The 16,767-nt window shown below is 39.1% G+C and overlaps 1 protein-coding gene across 2 annotated transcripts; it reads right to left on the minus strand.

Moving 5' to 3' along the window:
• Positions 1-573: 573 nt before the first annotated feature.
• exosc10 (exosome component 10) lies at positions 574-10,245 on the minus strand. 2 transcript variants are annotated; one of them, XM_015028613.1, is made up of 25 exons: positions 10,035-10,245; positions 9,141-9,277; positions 8,720-8,843; positions 8,521-8,625; positions 8,111-8,270; positions 7,919-8,027; positions 7,764-7,839; positions 7,457-7,567; positions 7,161-7,304; positions 6,085-6,275; positions 5,297-5,453; positions 4,896-5,044; positions 4,694-4,744; positions 4,491-4,602; positions 4,355-4,402; positions 4,202-4,277; positions 4,012-4,121; positions 3,581-3,673; positions 3,404-3,472; positions 3,215-3,320; positions 3,058-3,131; positions 1,261-1,438; positions 1,081-1,145; positions 905-984; positions 574-821 (listed from the first exon to the last, which is right to left on the minus strand). In XM_015028613.1, exons 1-25 carry the CDS (start codon positions 10,158-10,160, stop codon positions 791-793), a joined length of 2,682 nt encoding a protein of 893 aa, XP_014884099.1. In that variant the 5' UTR covers positions 10,161-10,245; the 3' UTR covers positions 574-790. The 2 variants fall into 2 exon arrangements, with proteins under 2 accessions (XP_014884099.1, XP_014884100.1); XM_015028614.1 differs by having other exon boundaries at positions 905-981; positions 10,035-10,244.
• Positions 10,246-16,767: the final 6,522 nt, after the last annotated feature.

The raw sequence follows: 16,767 nt of genomic DNA on the forward strand, positions 1-16,767 counted from the left end.
GATTATTATAATTTTTCTTTAGAAAACAATGGCCATGTTTGGATGGTTCACAAACTTTCAAGCAGCACTGTATATCACTGAAAATACATTTTCCTAATATCCAGTTAAGTAGAACCCAGAACTGGTCAGCGACTTATATTATTTCTGGCTTCTTTATCAAAGGTTCCAACTTTTGCCTGGGGGAAAAGGTCTAAATCAATGTTTAATTAGCTGGAATGCTATCCATATGAAAAAAAAGAATCTATAAAGTATTACAATCTAATTTCTTTAAAAACTTAACTTCTGATAAGAATTTGCTATTTTAAAAGTGCAAAAGCAGTCATGGTTCATCGCCTCCGAGCCACAGTGAGGATTAGTGAGGTTTAAGAATTTAAACAACTATGTCAAAAAATATTTGTAAATAAAGTAAATCCAATCATAAAAATCATTTTCAGGCATTGAAAATGTGACATTTTTAATATTTCCCCCTCACTTCCATAGGAATAAGCCATTCATATTTCACATCCTGACTTTTGAAATCTTAAATGACCAATCAACATTCAATTTCACACGCAACCTCAAAAACACAGACTGTTTTCTTTTAAAGCCAACTTTAATAAAGAGTTGTGTGCTTCCACATATTTACAGGGCAGTATCAGAGGTGAAGGAAAAACACCTTCAAAAATGGATCAGTTCTGAACAACTGGGCTTCTCTTGCGATAAGGGAAAAAAAACAAAAAAAAAACAAAAAGAAGAAGGGTAAAATGCACGTAATCCAGGTGATTTAAAACGATGAGGAAAAATGCACAGTCTATCTCTTGGGCCAGTTATGCCGGAACCCCCTGTAGGTATTAAACAGAATATTTAGCATGGGAGATATCTGAAAATGCAGAAACAAAGAAACTTTACTGTTCTCAATGTTCACCTTTCTGATTTGCCCTTCATGTACGACATGCTTCTGTTTCCTGACGATAAGTTGTTCTTTTGTCCTTGAGGAAATTTCTGCTGGACAAAAAGAGTTAAATTTACTAGGCATCATAAAGAAAATATATAGTTTTTGTAAAATAGGCTTTTGCGCAGCTAAGCAAACCACAAACGCACCTTTTTCCTAAAATCCTGGGCTTGTCGATTTGGATCAAACTGCGTGTTGTCCTTGGCTTTGGAGCCTGTAAAGCAGAGCAGGAAACCGTCTCTGTTCACACTGAGCATCACCGGAATTTGGATTAAAATTAGGATGCGGCATTTTCAAAGGAATAAAAAGACATGATCAAATAAGCCTACCATCAAAAACTTTAAGATCTGACTGAGCGTAGTCAAAGGGTTTGAAGGTTTCTTCAGAAGGAGGTTCGGTCTTCTGGGATTTCTCTGCTGATTTCATCAGCTTCTTACTCGGTTTGGGAGTCGTCTCTCCATCCTCGCAGCCACTCCTCGCTTTCTTCCTTCCACCATCTTTTGAATTCTGAAAAAAAACAAAAAAAAAACAACAAACTTTGGTCAGAAATTAGAGTAAAAGAACTTGGTTTGTCTACGTTAACAATCGCTTGAGTTAAATGATGAATATTGTGAGTATGGTACTTTGTTGGACATGTAAAAAGATATTTTTATTATTTTCAATTATCTTGCCAGGTGATTTTTTTTAATAAACAAGGGATTATGAAAAAAAAAAAAAAGCCCAAATATGTTCTTCCGTGTTCACAAACAGAACAAAGTACAGTTTGGATATTTCTGAAATATCTGTAAGAATCTGTAATCAATATAGAATTAATTCAGGCCATGTTTTGGCAACCTAAGCAAAGGATGATCAAATCTAGTTGAGATTCATACAAAAAAAAAAAAAAAAAAAAAAAACTCAAAAAGAATGTTTAGGTCATCAAATGGCAAACAAAAGGCTAACATCACATCAAGTAAATGGCAAATCTTTATCTTCCTCTTTCTATTAATCCATTTAAAACAAACAATATAAAACAAAACCCCCCAAAAATGAATAGATTTTAACAAATTTCTTTTCATGTTTGAAAAGTTATCTTTATGTAGTCGTCATAAAATTGTTGTATGCAAACTTCACTGCTCGATATGCGTTTATATCTAGATGACGGCTTCATGCTTTTTAATTCTGTCTGAGGACAGAACAAATAATGGTGATGTAATCTGTCAATGTTAATGCAATGCTATTAAAAAAAAGTAAAATCTCTTTTGAAATAAAAATCCTAATTAGACAAAGAGAAAAAAAAATCTTTGCTGCCAAAGGGCCATCTGAAAGTGACAATTTGCTAACATCACAGCCAATATTTCTCTGCACTTGGCAGGTGGATGACTGTTACTTTTTGCAGAGTTCCTGCCAATATCCCTGACTATGATCCATGCCACCAGACAGCGCTAACAAGCCGGCATGGAGGGATACTTTCTCTCTCTCTGTCTCTCATCATTGCAGACAGAATAACTTTGGCACTCATCCCTCCTGCATGCTTTTCCTCCTGCAGGAGAGAAACAGTAAAGCTGGCAGGAAGACATGCGGAAATCAAAGGGCGTGACCTCCTTTTATTCGAGCTCACCTTTTATACGAAGTGAAGAGCGCAGATAAAACAGAGCATGAAGGAAAGCTTGTTTATGAGTAACTCAGCGGGTATCATGTAATGCCCTCGGAGAGAGAGCGATCTAACAGCAGGACGGCTTCAGAGGAGAAAGAAGCTCCCGCTTCTCCTCAGTAGGGAAGAAATGCATGATGAGAGAAAAAAAAAAAAAAAAATGTCTTCGGCACTGCAAATCCCACACTGTGCGCTTACTCTTCCCCAGGCACGTAATGTGACAGACACACAAATATTAAAAAAATGTAACAACTATGGTGCCGCTGCAGGCTGGCAGATGTAGTTCACCTGCTTGTCAGTCACGGTGCTGGAAAGCCAGGTGTGTGTGTGTGTGTGTGGGAGGGGGGGATGAAGGCCACCGCACGGGGTTAAACTGACTGGTAAAGCGCTCTCCTTAAAATGCAGCGCCAGGCTTGCTGGCAACATGGAACTTGACTTTCTCATCAAACTTTTACCAGGGAAAGCGGAAACGACAGCAGAGCGAATGGCTTACTGTAGCTTGCTGGCGAACGGAGGCGATGTTCCGCAGAGACTCCTGATAGCTCTGTTTAGCCTTGGTTCTTTCCTCTGTAAGGAAAAAAAATAAAAGAATTAAAAAAAAAATCCAGCAAAAAAGCAGTTACCTCAGAGATAATTAGATCCCGTTTTACCTGACAGTTTCCTTGCTTTTTGCTTTGCTTCTTCTTTTGATTTCTTCTTGACCTCCATCTCTTTCTGCTGCTGCTCAGCACTCTGCAGTTTCCATCTCTTGCTGATCTGTTCGGGTAACAAAGCAGGCCTATAACAACAACTCAATAAAAAGGAAAACACGGCAGCCCCACCAGAGGGGCTCGGATTACCTCGAATATCTTTGAAGACGGGTCAAACTTGGCGTTTTTGTTGACGTGCGCGCCGCTGGAGGGCAGATACTGAGGTTTTGAAGAAAAAAACAAAAACAAACAAAAAACCAGAAGGATTAAAACAGTGTGATGAAAGTCAGAAATAATTCAGAGGCCTGATGTTTTCTTTTATTTTACCATTCTGAAAGGATTTTCAAAAGACTCGATGATACTCCTGGCTTTCGTCTGAGCTACGGAGAGGGATCTTTGGCCAGCAGGAGTTTCCAGTTCCTTTGAAAGAAAGAAGACTTCTAATAAAAAAAAACCTGTAAGGCTGTTTACAAACAGAGCAGCTGAATAATCTCAACTCCCTTCTAAAACTATTCATTCTCTGAAATCTTTTAGATTTTGTCATAATACCACCATGGATAGCAACGCTCTTTATCTTGATTATGTCCAACAGAAAAACCCAAAGTATTGCACTTTGATCAAAGAAAACAAAACAAACAAACCCCACCAAAATGTTAAGTTCTACAAATTTCTGGCTCAGAAGGCACATGCCACATGTTTTTTTATTTGTAGAATAAATGCTAACGGGTACAAACACTTTTGTAAGGTGTTGCATTTACCTGAAACAAGGTGATTTTAGCTGGAGCTAACAAGGAGCTTATTTTCTGCTCATCAACATCCATTTTGTAATCCTCCTCTGAGAACAGGACTCCTTGTTTCACTAGGACTTCTGAAAATTGACAAATTATTCAATGAAAACAATAGTCCCTTATGATTTTTTTTTTTTTAAAGTGCAACAACCAAGCTTACCGTCAGCAACGAGCTGAGGGTGGCCGCTCTCAGACCCCCTGGACGTATCATGTGGACCAAACAACGGCACTTCTGCCTGGATACAAAAAAAATCATTTATTAACCCAACCAACACCAAACCGGTTACCATCTACCAAAACGTCTCCGGCCAACCTTTTTGATGGTTGTGAGTCCTTTCTTCTTCTGAGCTGCCATCTCAGCCTGCGAGAATAAAGCGGAATAATTCCAAAGTTAAATGTGGAAGTGGGCCGGCTGGCTCAAACCGCGCCGCCGTCAAATCTCTCCTCACCTTCAGGAGCGGCATTTCCCTGCCTTGCTGCACCAACAGGTGGAGCTCGTTGACCTGCTGCCTCACCAGCGGCGGGACGGGGTTACAGCAGGCGATGATGCCCTGCGGCTCTCTGAGGAGTTTAAATGACAAAAAAAATAAAGAATAAAAAAAATCCCTCATCTGAATAAAAAGGAGAAATACACCCATGGGATGGGTCTTACTTGGGCAGCTCTTCGGATATTTTGATCATCATATGAGTGGGGAGGACGTATCTGAAAGTAAACGAGCGGCCATGAAAACATGACAAAAAAAAACAAACAAAAAAAAGTCATAGCAAGTGGGCTCAAATAAGTAGATTCACATAGAAAAATGGATCCGGGACATTTCTAGAACAGCAGGGTCAAGTGAATTCACACAGCCTACCCGGTGCTTTCATCTTCCTGCCTGGCCAGCTTGTCTCTCCAGGCGTACAGCAGCCTGAATGTGGTGAGCTGCTGGGTGTTAAAAGACCTTTTCTGCTTCCTCTGCAGCTCTAAATACGACTCCTCGGTGAAGATCGGCTTCACGTATTTCTGTCGGGAGAGGAGGTACAGCATTAAAGAAAATGCTTAAAAATAAAAGGCGAGAGTTGGTTGGAATTTACATTTAAAAATGCTGATGAAAAGACCAATTAAGTCGTCTGCGCTGCCACACCTCCACTGAGTTATTAAACAACTATATACTCGACACGCATCACAAGCCGGTGACACTTGGATGCAAATGCACCAGTTTGAATCGCAGGAAAACATCTAAGTGATTAAACCGAGGCGAGACGCGAGGCAAACCTTCAGCGAGACGTCTTTGCTTTTGTTCCAGACGCACTGCAACAGGCCCGGCTGGCCGTGGTTCGACTCCAGCAGCTGCGCCCTCATGCAGTCGTAGATGTAGAGGAGATAGTGCGTGTCGGCTCGAGCATATTCGATCATCTCTTCTGGCAAGGGGCTGCAACACAACGCACGTTTAAATGCTCCCCATGTCTTTTTTTTTTTTTAAGTAATGTTAGAAAAGAAAAGCGTAAAAACTCCAACTTGAAATGCAGAGCGTTGCAACAGTATTCACACTCGTTCGTGCGTCGGCCGCAAACGTATCAGGATTTTAGACTTTCTATCCAAGTGAAAATCTGATTTGTATTCAGTCCCACTGAGTTGCTTCATTTTCTAAACCTGCATAGATTTTAAAACTGGACTTCCGATGGTTTTCTTCAGATAATACATTACTTCCTGTCACTATTTATTAAAGGTCAGTTTTCTGTAGAGCTCAACTAACACTTCATGATTATCTGCGCTGAATTTTATTTAAAGGCAGGAGAGAAAAAGGAAAAAAACACAAATGCCTGCCACACTTTACAGAACTTCAAATCATCATCATCACTTTCTGTTTGTGTATCACATAGAAATAATCCCAGTAAATTACACTGATGTCTGCTGGTGTAAGTGGCAGAATTTGGGGAGTGAATACTTTTGCAAGGAACAATAATTGTAAGTTAAAAAGAACAAAATGTAAATAATGTCTTAGGTTTGAAAAAAGACAAACAAAACTTTAAATAGATAATTGGTTCCAGCTGTCAACCCACCGAATCCTCCAGTCAGCCAGCTGGTAGCGTTTGTCCGAGTTCACGTTGCAGAAGTTTTTCAGTAAATGGTCCAGAGAATGTCTGGCCAGGTTCAGGGCTCGACTCGCCTGATGGTTGTCAAAAAGGTTGACAACGTACAAGCCAAAGTCCCTCTGAAGCCACTCGATGTCAGAATCAGCACCGTGAAAAACCTGTGGGGGGGGGGGGAAAGAAAAAAAAAAGGTACATTTTGAATGGTTTAAAAACAAAAAAACTACATGATGAATTTTCCATTTGGATCCTTTTTGGCGATTCAGCCGGCAGTATGAGCCCACGCAGCACACTGCTTCCAAAGGTGTCCCCCGCTGAGTGTGAATCATGTTGGCTCCCACACATCACAAGACATCTGCCAACTTCATCAAACTTGTCTGAATAGGACTGCTCTCACAGAGAGAGCATCACACAAAGTCGGAGCTTTATATTTAAAATGATGTCGATTACAACTTCTGACTGCTCTTTCAGCTTGGGAAGATTAGAAAGATGATCTGTTTCACTTTGGTTTTAATATTTCAAACATTATTAGTCAAAGTGATTTCTCACAGCAACAAGAGACTCCGTCTGGGAAAAGGCCAGTTTGCTCAGATTGTTGAGCTGTCCTGGCATAAAACATGGCAAAAATATTTCAAAGCGTTCCTCCAAGAGAGCCGTCAGCGTCTAATAAAATAATGCGGTTCAGAAACACAACGATAAGAACACAAAGCACCAGGAAGTAAACGCAGAAAACTACATCTGGACTTAACCAAAGAGAGAAAAAATGTATAAAAATGTAAATAAGGGCTCAAGCTTTATGCTAATCCTTCTTTCAAATAAAATATTAAATCCCGCAGCTACAAACAGGCAGATCAGAAGGGGTCAGTGCAATTTCTCAACTATGCGCTGATGCAGTATACGAGTCTCTATGATAAATTCTCTATAAACTACCAAGAAACAAAACCTTAAAGAGTTAAGAAGCTGCTGTAACTAAACCGACTTTGTCGTGTATTTTTATACTGTCAGGCAGCATGCAGCAGAACTCATTCGTGGAGTCGTTTCTTTACTTTTACGATAGTCGGGTCAGTGAACGCCTCGTTCAGGATGTGCATTTCGCCGCGGAGCTCCAGAGTGTCGATGATGAAGTCCTCCTCTCTGGTGGAGATCTGCATCAGGCAGGTGATGCCAAGGAAGCTCCGGTAGGAATGGTGCTGCCGGGGAGAACAAAACAATGAAATGTTCAAAAAACAAAACAAAACAAAAACTCTAAAGGCATTAATCACATAAGACCTAATAACGTAGCGTTCTGTGGTTCGAGTTCTGTTCCTTTTATTTCGATTTGAATGAAAAATAATCTTCATACCTCGAGATCCACAGCAAATTCAGGCAATTGGCACAGCTTCCCATTCAGAGCGACCAGCTCCTCCAGTGAGTCGATAAAGGAAAGCTTCGTCTCGGCCATCGGCTTGTACATCTGCGACACAAAAGTAGATGAAACGTCAGAGTCGTCAGCGAAAATATGCAGCTAAATCCACTTTTCAGCCAAGAAGTAACTGTGCTATACCAAATAATGAAAAAAACAGTAGTTGCAATTGATTAAATAATACATTTTTTTAAAAAGATGGGTTATTAGTGTTATGTTACATGACGACTACATCTGACCGCGTTACCTGAGGCTCCGGCTTGGACAGCAACTTTTCTGGTATGGTGAGATGGTCCAGTTCATACTGGTATGGATGTGCAAACCTACATGAAGCCAAACCGTTACTTTAGCAAAGAGACAGAGCACAACAACGTTCACGTTACACAACGGCACGAGCCTTACATGTCTTCTACGTGTTCCTGAGTTCTCTGCTGGTGGATAAAGTCGGCCAGGGCAGCCGGGACGTCGAGGTCCTCTGGCCTCTCTTTGCGTATTTGCTTGTTTGAGAAATCTGCAGTTGGAGAAAAGTCAGCCGCTCAGAAAATGTCGGGAGGGTAAAAACGACGCTTATGAAGGTAAAAAGGCTTGGCATACATGACGGAAGTGGCTTCAGCGCATTCGGCTTGATGAAGATCTTGGGGACGAAAGGCGTGTTGCTGTTGTCAACTTTCTCCTTAAATTTCAGTTGGGGCCTCGCAACGTTCTTGGCGTGAAGGAGTCGGAACGTCTCCGATCGGCTGCCAGAGCTGGAACCCTGGGAAAATAAAACGACAACAAAAAAAAAAAGGTGTTGGGCACCAAAGTCAACATTATTGTAATTCAGCTATTTGACTCAAGCGTATTGGACTTGGGAGTATGTCTAGGCGTTAGAAGACACCTCTGATGGGGAACTGTAGTTCGACTCCCCTGGATTAGATGTTTGGATTGGGACACAGAATGCTAGATTTGGGTCAAAACCGTCGCTGAAACGGCGGCAAGAGAAGCCGACGGGTCGGTTATCTCACCTTGCGATTCCAGCTGGACACAACAATTTTTGGAGGCTGAAACCCGGCAGGCATAACGGGATTCTGGGTCCTGTTTACCCCGTCGGCTTCGTCGAGGAGAATCCCCTGAAAGTTGTGTAGTGGAGCTCGGTTGGTTTGCAAAAAAATAAAAATGTCTCGAGTTTTAATTAAAAAACAGTTCCCTAGATGAATCTCTTACCGCTCTTTCAAGAATAACATCGTTTGAGTCCACAACCAAGTCAAACCTCTCCTCCAGCCCGGTGAGCTTGTTCCTGTCTCTTATGTGAGACCTGCAGCCATGATGCTGCATTATCTGACTCATGCTAAACACAAAGACACAATGATAAATAGCTCATGTTATCCAGGCTGGTTTTTATACAGAGAGGTGTATAATTTGACATAAAGTTTCAAAAAACAAGTCCAATCATACAAGTTCATTCAAGTTGAGGAAAATATGAATGTAAGCTAGGAAAAAAATAATAATGGAGGACAGTATGTGGAGGCTCTGGCAAAAGTAATCATAGAATAACAATAGCATAACTTACATGTAGCTTAATAAATTAAAGAAAAGGGGTTGTCCTATAGAAAGGAGCTTGAAGGAATCTTAACTAAACACTTACCAGTGCAGAAGCTTGTCTCCTTGACTCTCACAGAACTCCTGGAAGCCTGGAAAGCTCCGGTAGAAATCATATTCATCTCCTGCTTGAGGCAAGCCAGCTGAGGCTTTAGTGGCTGATAACACAGCCCCCAAACCATACTGGAGAGAAGATAAGAGGAGAAACTCATCTTAAAGGACATTTGTGATATAATCAAAGTGGCGATTAAGAAAATGTTCGAAATGATTTTTTTTTTATTATCCAAAGACAGCTGGAAGAAAATGTTAGCTTATGGCAGTTTCTGGACCATGATGATAACTACTTTTTTTTTTATATCTATTATTTTAATACCAGCTTTGACATAAGTTTGCAGCAAAAATCTTTTTACTAGTCTGCTACACATGTTTACTGCCAAAGTATTTTAGTTTAAAATAGGTGCTTTAACTTGAAGAAGCTTAAAGATACATTTTAATCTCTACCAAGTTAATCTTGCTGGGGTGGGAGGGGGGAATAGCAAAGGCACAGAGTTTTAAAATGAAACCGGCAAGTTCTGAGATAACTATGCAATATTTTTATTTTTTTCCTGTTACGTAGCTACTTAAAGACATTAACTAACACACTTTTTGGTTGACTGCAAGTTCCACCTTTGGTCTGAACATTTAACCTTTAACCTGTGTAAGTAACCTCACACTGCAAAGAGATATTTAACAAGAGGTTTGACTAACGAAGTATCAGCTACACCAAACTCAGGTCAAGCACCACTGGGGTAATGTGATTAAGTCACATTTAGATGGTTTGTCATGTGATAGAGATTTTCTTAAAAGGCGAGTAGACTAGCAGCAGCACATAGCTGAGCTAACACGGGCTCATCCACGTTGTCCTCTTTCCCAGGAGAAAACATTTCTGGTTCAGACTCACTTTAACGAAGGCGTCTACGTCTTGAAAGCCAGGACAAAGCTCACTTTCCTCTGCTCTGTTGGCGTCTGGATTATCATCCCGGGAGCCACTGTTGGTGGATTCCTTCTTCTTGGAGGTTTTCATCATCTAAACAGTGCTGTGTACATGCGTGCCACAGGAAGCAGCCCCTTTCCTGAGTGTTTTCTTCGGAGACGAGCTGAAGACCGGTAGAGGAACTACAGCGCCCTCTGTCTGTGGAGGAACTAAATGCAAAGTCACCCTGTTCGATATCGAGTCGAGGCCCTATATAATTAAAAAATATAACATAATTAAAAATAAAAAAAAATCACTCAGTTGTATCCATATTGTATATGTGTCAAAGTTATTTTTTTTCCCGTGTCTGTGTAATAAAGCTTAACATCTGACTTGTTAATCTACATCGTAGTTTAAATTCAACAAATAGCATTGTAGAGTTTTAGTCACAAGTACTTTTATTTAAATTTAAGCTAAAATAGATTAACACAATGTCCTGCAACAAGCACACCAGTAGTTCACATAATAAGGGAAACCTCATAGTCAGAAAGGTACAGGGTGATGAGTCACAGCTAATTTAATCATTTCTTCTTCATTTCATCTGAGCTAGGGAAACTTTTGATGCACATGTTTACAGTTTGTTAATAAAGTGAGTAACAGAATGTTTCCACAGTTACTGGTGAACACGAAATTAAAGGCGGGTAAATTATGGAATAAATAAATAATAATAAAAAAAAGAAACTGAGAAAGAATAAGAATGGTCATTCTTAACAGTGAGCCAGGGGTGCAGTGGTGGCTGGTGGGCTTAACTGAAGGTGTGCCACAATAAATATTTGCTGAGGTACTCGTGCAATTTTAAAAAACACCCCAAACAAGAAAACCACCATTATGTGACGGTTCAGATTTAGAGTATCTTCAGATGCCCTTTGCAATGTGGACTAAATTCTGTTCAGAATCTTAATTGCTTCTGGCTACAAATCCTGCAGGAGCAGGCGCTCGTCAGCAGTGCATCCATCCAATGCAGCGACACTGCAGACACAGCAACATCTTCTCTGTATTGCCTCATCTCCTCCACCTTGGCAGAGAACGATGCACCAGTGCGCTACCACCATTAGGGGGCAGTGTGGACATTTTCAATCTGTGGTAACCACGGGGCAGCAGTTGCTGCAGTGGGAGAACCAATATGCACCAATTATGCATTCACAAGCATCTCTATATGAAATATGTCCCTACCATATATGAATCTAAAGCGTTTCGCGGTGTTGCGCTACAACGTGAAAATACTCATTGTAAATCTTTCATCTCTCTTTGTGTAAACATCAACCAGGCAGAGCCCAGTGTAGTGGTCCAGCGGGTCGATAGCATGTGAAGAGCCAAAGTATTGACACACCAGCTCATTATAAATGATCTGTGGGGAGAAACCTCTCTTTTCTTCACTTCCCATTCGGATCGATCTCTTCACAAGGTCCTCTCTTTCTTATTATCTTAAAAGCATCTCTGCAACACGGGTTCGATCAATACCTCGCAGCAGCTTTCCGTGTCATTCTGTTGTTTCGGTGGAAACTCTCTGAAGTTCACGAATTCACAAATAAACCAGATCTAGTGAAAGAGACAGAGTTGTGCGAGGCCAAAAGCTTGACACTTTAAGGTTTAGACGGCGTGTTCTTGCAAAATACTGGATGTGGAATTACTCAAATTTCTTTGACAATGATCCTAATAATGATGTGCAACAATACACTTAATGTTTCGAGCGAAAACTTTTATGGACTGTTTTCCTTATCTAGTGGAGAGGACATTACTGCAGCCTTTTACCCCCATTTATTAGCTTTTTCATAACATCATCCATTTTATAGGTGCCATGGCACCCCGAGGTTCTACTCAAATTCCTCCTGCAGTAAAAGACAGTAAAACTGCTGATGCTAAAAATGACCCCGTCCCACACAGAATAATCATAGAAGAGCAGAAAAATCCACAAGGAAAATCCTCAGTGAACTGCTTTTATTAAGTCCCTCGTTTAGAAAACACGAATGCACCAAACATTATCATACATGCACATCTTCCGCATATCAAGATCAACTGTTCACTTTTCAATGTGAAAAAGTCTAAGGATCTCACAGAGATCACCGGGACATAAAAATACAGAGGAGTCACAAATAAGAAAAGGCCAAGCGTTGTTACCCAGAGCTCCAATCGTAGTCGTTGGGTTTACCATATTTTTTTTTTACAAATTACAAATTTAAAGTATCTTATGCTGTTTTACAATCAAGTTTAATGATTGCCAAAAAAAAAAAAAGGGAAAAACTTTATAAAAACACAAAAAGTTCTATATTTGTGGTCTGTTTCATCAGTTTGACCACCTTGCAACATTTTGGAGCAGTGCACCAAAGGACTGAGACAGCAGCTGGTGCAAGGTGGAAGTCATGTATTTTTCAAATTTGAGCTTTGAGTGAGTAAAACAATTCGAAATAACACACCAAAATCAACTCATTGTCGTGTCCTAAAAGCATGAAAAAAAAAGCCTTAAATAAATTCATCCTTTGTTACAATTGAGAGGTCTTCAGCCTTTGAGTATGTTTTTTTTCTCAGAAAAAAAACAACAACTACATTTTAAAATAATCATTTGTTTTATTACAGGCACCTCTAAAAATACCTGCAATGTAAACGTAACCAAAAATTTTTTTTAATGCAGTCTTTCTGCAAGTTTCTGCGGGATAAATGTAAGATATTTTATTATTTACAACATCTGTGAATTAGAACAAATATCTTAAGGTAGTTTAAGGTACTGTAAAATATCCTACACTTCTCTAAACATCAAACGTAAGTTAAAAGAATAAACACGAGAAAACGAGCTATTAAACCAATGCGCTGCTAGAAAAGAAATGGGTGGAGGTAAAAGCTTATTGTTTGCTGTCCCTTACAAAATTATTGCATCCCAAATTAAACTACTTTCCAATGCTTTCTAACGTTTACAATGATTCTAATTATTAAAGACACGCTATCTTAACAAGGTGCCACTATGTAAGGTAACAAGAAGGTTTTGATTTCAATTTTCTAAGCAAACATAAATAAGAAATATTTTTGCTGCATTGTGAGAATGGTTGAATGTCAGGTGATTAATTTCTTCAATTCCTCCTTCTGACCAAGAAATTAAGCTTTGAGGCAGTGTGATGATAAATCCTTAGCTATAACTACAAGACAGAAATAGTAATCTGACAATGGTAAGTGCATCAAAACCTAAAAAAAAAGCAATTTAAACTGAATGAAACCAAAAGAAGAAAAGTCAATGAAAAAAGCAAATTTTTTCTCCCAATTTAAGATGCAACTAAATGCAAATATGGGCACATTTGCTTCCAGGAAGCAAACAATTTTAAACACCTGAGTCTGTGACAAACAAGGCCGGATGAGGACACAAGTATATCTTAATATGAGATTATGTGAGTGCAATAAAAGATGAACTTATTTTGGACTTTTTTTTCCCTACCCATCTACTGACAATTGTGGAGGATGCTGTACGTAGTTAATGGAGACGAGCTGTCATACTGGAAAACAACAGCTCTTAATTATCTTCAAACAACACTTGGCCTTTGTGCAGAGATTTTGGAAGAAACAAAAAGAAAACAGGAACGATTAGGAACCATATCAAACATTTAGAAGGAAAACATCCAAATTAAATCAAATCATGTCTACTTTACCAATACATTACAAAACAAAGAGGCTGGCAAAGCTTCCATGTACCAAAGACATAAAGGTTGCCTTTTTTCAAATCTGTTTGATCAAAATAACGGCCGAAAGCATTTGTTACCCATGTAAGCATGTATGATCATTTAATAAAAACACAGTGGTAAAAAAAAAATAATAATAAAAAAAACACATCGGTTTTCATACACAGAAAGCCACAGAAAAAAAAAAAATAAATCTAACCAGACTTAGACTTCAAAGGAGTTTGAGTCATTTACACATATTTGCAGGGAACAAAAACAAGGTTTAATCAGAAAAATTCACCCAACATCGGCTGTATTCTGTGGATTTTCCCTCTAGTCACCTTGCTCTGGTAATCTGTGATCATTTAATAGAAAAGCAGACCTGTCAGCTCCTGACTGGGTCAAATCCATTGCGCGCCCCCGACGCTGACCTTGTATTATTCTATGTGAATGTCCGTGATGCTTCACTTACTCTGTGCCCACAAGCATTGTTAGAGGGTGAAGAATTTAGATTTAAACACCACAATGGTCCTCTTGAAATCACTCGTCTCCGACTCCATAAGCTAAGGTGATAACACACACACAGTCCCCGCTCACACGCTTTGTCTTTTGTCTCATGCTCACACCTTTTCTGGTGTCATTTTGATAGAACCGTCCTGATTTAGTCCTCCTTAAATCCTGACATATTAGTCTTGTGCGGGTGTCATTAGTGCTATTAGTCGAATGCCCTTTCCCCACAAAACCCCTCAGGCCTGCTCTAATTTATTAAGATGTTTTAATGTCTGCTAAATCATGGCACATGTCAGGCTGTCCATTCAAGTCAGACTGTTAAATAGCCCATTGTGTTCTGAGCTAATACCTCTCTGATCTATTCGCTCCTGCCACCTTGGAGCATTTACATGATAGAGTGAAGCAGGTCTGGGTACCTGAGTGGTGGTGGCTGTGGTTTTTCACTGAAGTACATAAGCAAACCGTGACGGCACAAACGACACACACACACACACACAAAAAAAAAGGCCAATAGTACAACTGACAACAAAGGACAGATTCACAAAGTATTAAAACACAGCTGACCATAGATTTATCCAAATAATGTCGAAGCTGGTGGCTAGATTTCAGTTTTCAGACTGGCACAATTGGCAGCATTTCGAATGTCTCGTCCCAACTTTAATGGCTGATGATGATGATGCATATCGGCTGGCTTCGGCTGGGTGCCCAGCAGAGAAACACTGAAAGTTCTGTTCGAATATTCTCTTGATATTCATTAATTAATTGTTAGGTTTCCTGCAAATCCTTCAGTCATTTGTACTCTAGCATGCATGCTGAAATGTTCAAGGAGAAGTTTTCTGATCATAGGGCTTAAAGTAAAAAAAAAAAAAAAATGGAGCCTGAAACTTTTCTTGGTGGTGATGGGAATGAAATGATTGCTTTTAACAGCACAATAAACAAGTAAATGTCAAATAACAATGACTTCAATGAGGTTCCAATGTGCTTCAACTAAATGAAAAAATGTAAGATATTTATGTCCCACTGCATGCAGCCTTCCAGCTAGAAAAAAAAACCTCAAAAAAGGCTCACAACCTCATTTAGCAGAAACATTTCAGACAATTAATTTGTAAGAAATTTAGAATACTTCATATCACAATCTATAGATAGAAATATGGCACAGATTTGGCTTCTATTGTTTTTTTTAAATGCTTTGGGTTTTAAACAAAGTTCTGTAAGAAATCCAAACCACTAATTTGTCTAGAGAAACAGGTGGTGCATGAGAGGTTATTGCAGATGAGTTAAAGATGTTATATGTTTTGTGTACAAAACTTTAGTTTTAGTTTTAGAGCATGTAACTCTGCTCTTGGCCCACTGAGTTTTAATTTTTGATTTAAAAAAAAAAAAAAGATCTGATGGGCTGCTGGAAAAGAATATTGTTGTGTGCAAGTTGTGCAAAAAGGAGTTAGCCTGTCAGCAAACTATTCAAGCCAAAAAAATACCCTCCCTATGCAAAAACAGGGGGAAAAAAACCCTATGAATTTCCTTATTGTTGATCTTACACATCCATTTTTTAAAATAATTTAAAACAGCAAAACAGGTTTTTTAAATAGAAAATCTTACTTATTTTTTCATATACAGTTTTCAATTAAAATGCAATCTAGCAATTAACTCAAGTAAAATTAAAATCTGTAAAAAGTTTGAATCCCACCATAAAAAAATATACAAAAACATGCACAAAAAAAAAAAAAAAAAAAAAAAAAAAAAAAAAAAAAAAAAAAAAAAAAAAAAAAAAAAAAAAAAAACAGGCCTCGCATTCAAATAAGGAAAACTTATTACCATACAGTTTGTGAGATAGCAAATTAATTAAGAAGGATTTGGGTTGTAAGAGTTTTAAATTGGTTGACAAGGGGTCAAGGAGAGGCTGCCAAGACGCATTTTATTCACAGGTATTTTGAACTCCCAGATATTAGGAAACTGTAAAAACTGCTAGCATACAGATGGCAACAGCGATTTAGCCTTTTAAAAAAAGGTGTTTGCAGTGTTTAACTCTGTTGTAAATGCAGGGATCTGTTACCAAAACAAGTGAGAAAGAAGTTGAAAGCCATCTCCCTTTCTCACCTCCTCTTGCCTGGTGGCGGTGTGAAGAGGGTGTGAAGTGGATGTGAGGTGAACGGCGGATTATCGGTTTTGGTGACAGAAAATGCTAGATGGTACAACAGATGGATGTAGCCACTGGGTATGAAAAGTCGCACAAATTCTGAAGTTGTTTTTTGTTTTTTTCTTCTTCTCCTCCTCAGTCTGCTTGGCTTCTTCCTGTAATATAGTCGCAATACCCCAGATAACGATCGGGATGCAAAAAAACCCCCAACTTTGAATCAAAGAGTAAATAACAGAATAGTGGATCAATGAACCACAAGAAATTTTCAAAACGTCCATGTGCCAAATTTGTTGCGTCAGAAATGAAACGCCACTTGAAAACTGAACTAATAATGACCTGACTCGTCCAGACGTGTAAACAGCTACAATATTGA

The sequence above is a fragment of the Poecilia latipinna genome, unplaced genomic scaffold, assembly GCF_001443285.1.
Source record: "Poecilia latipinna isolate Pla-1442-1.1 unplaced genomic scaffold, P_latipinna-1.0 Scaffold131, whole genome shotgun sequence".
Lineage (NCBI taxonomy): Eukaryota > Metazoa > Chordata > Actinopteri > Cyprinodontiformes > Poeciliidae > Poecilia > Poecilia latipinna.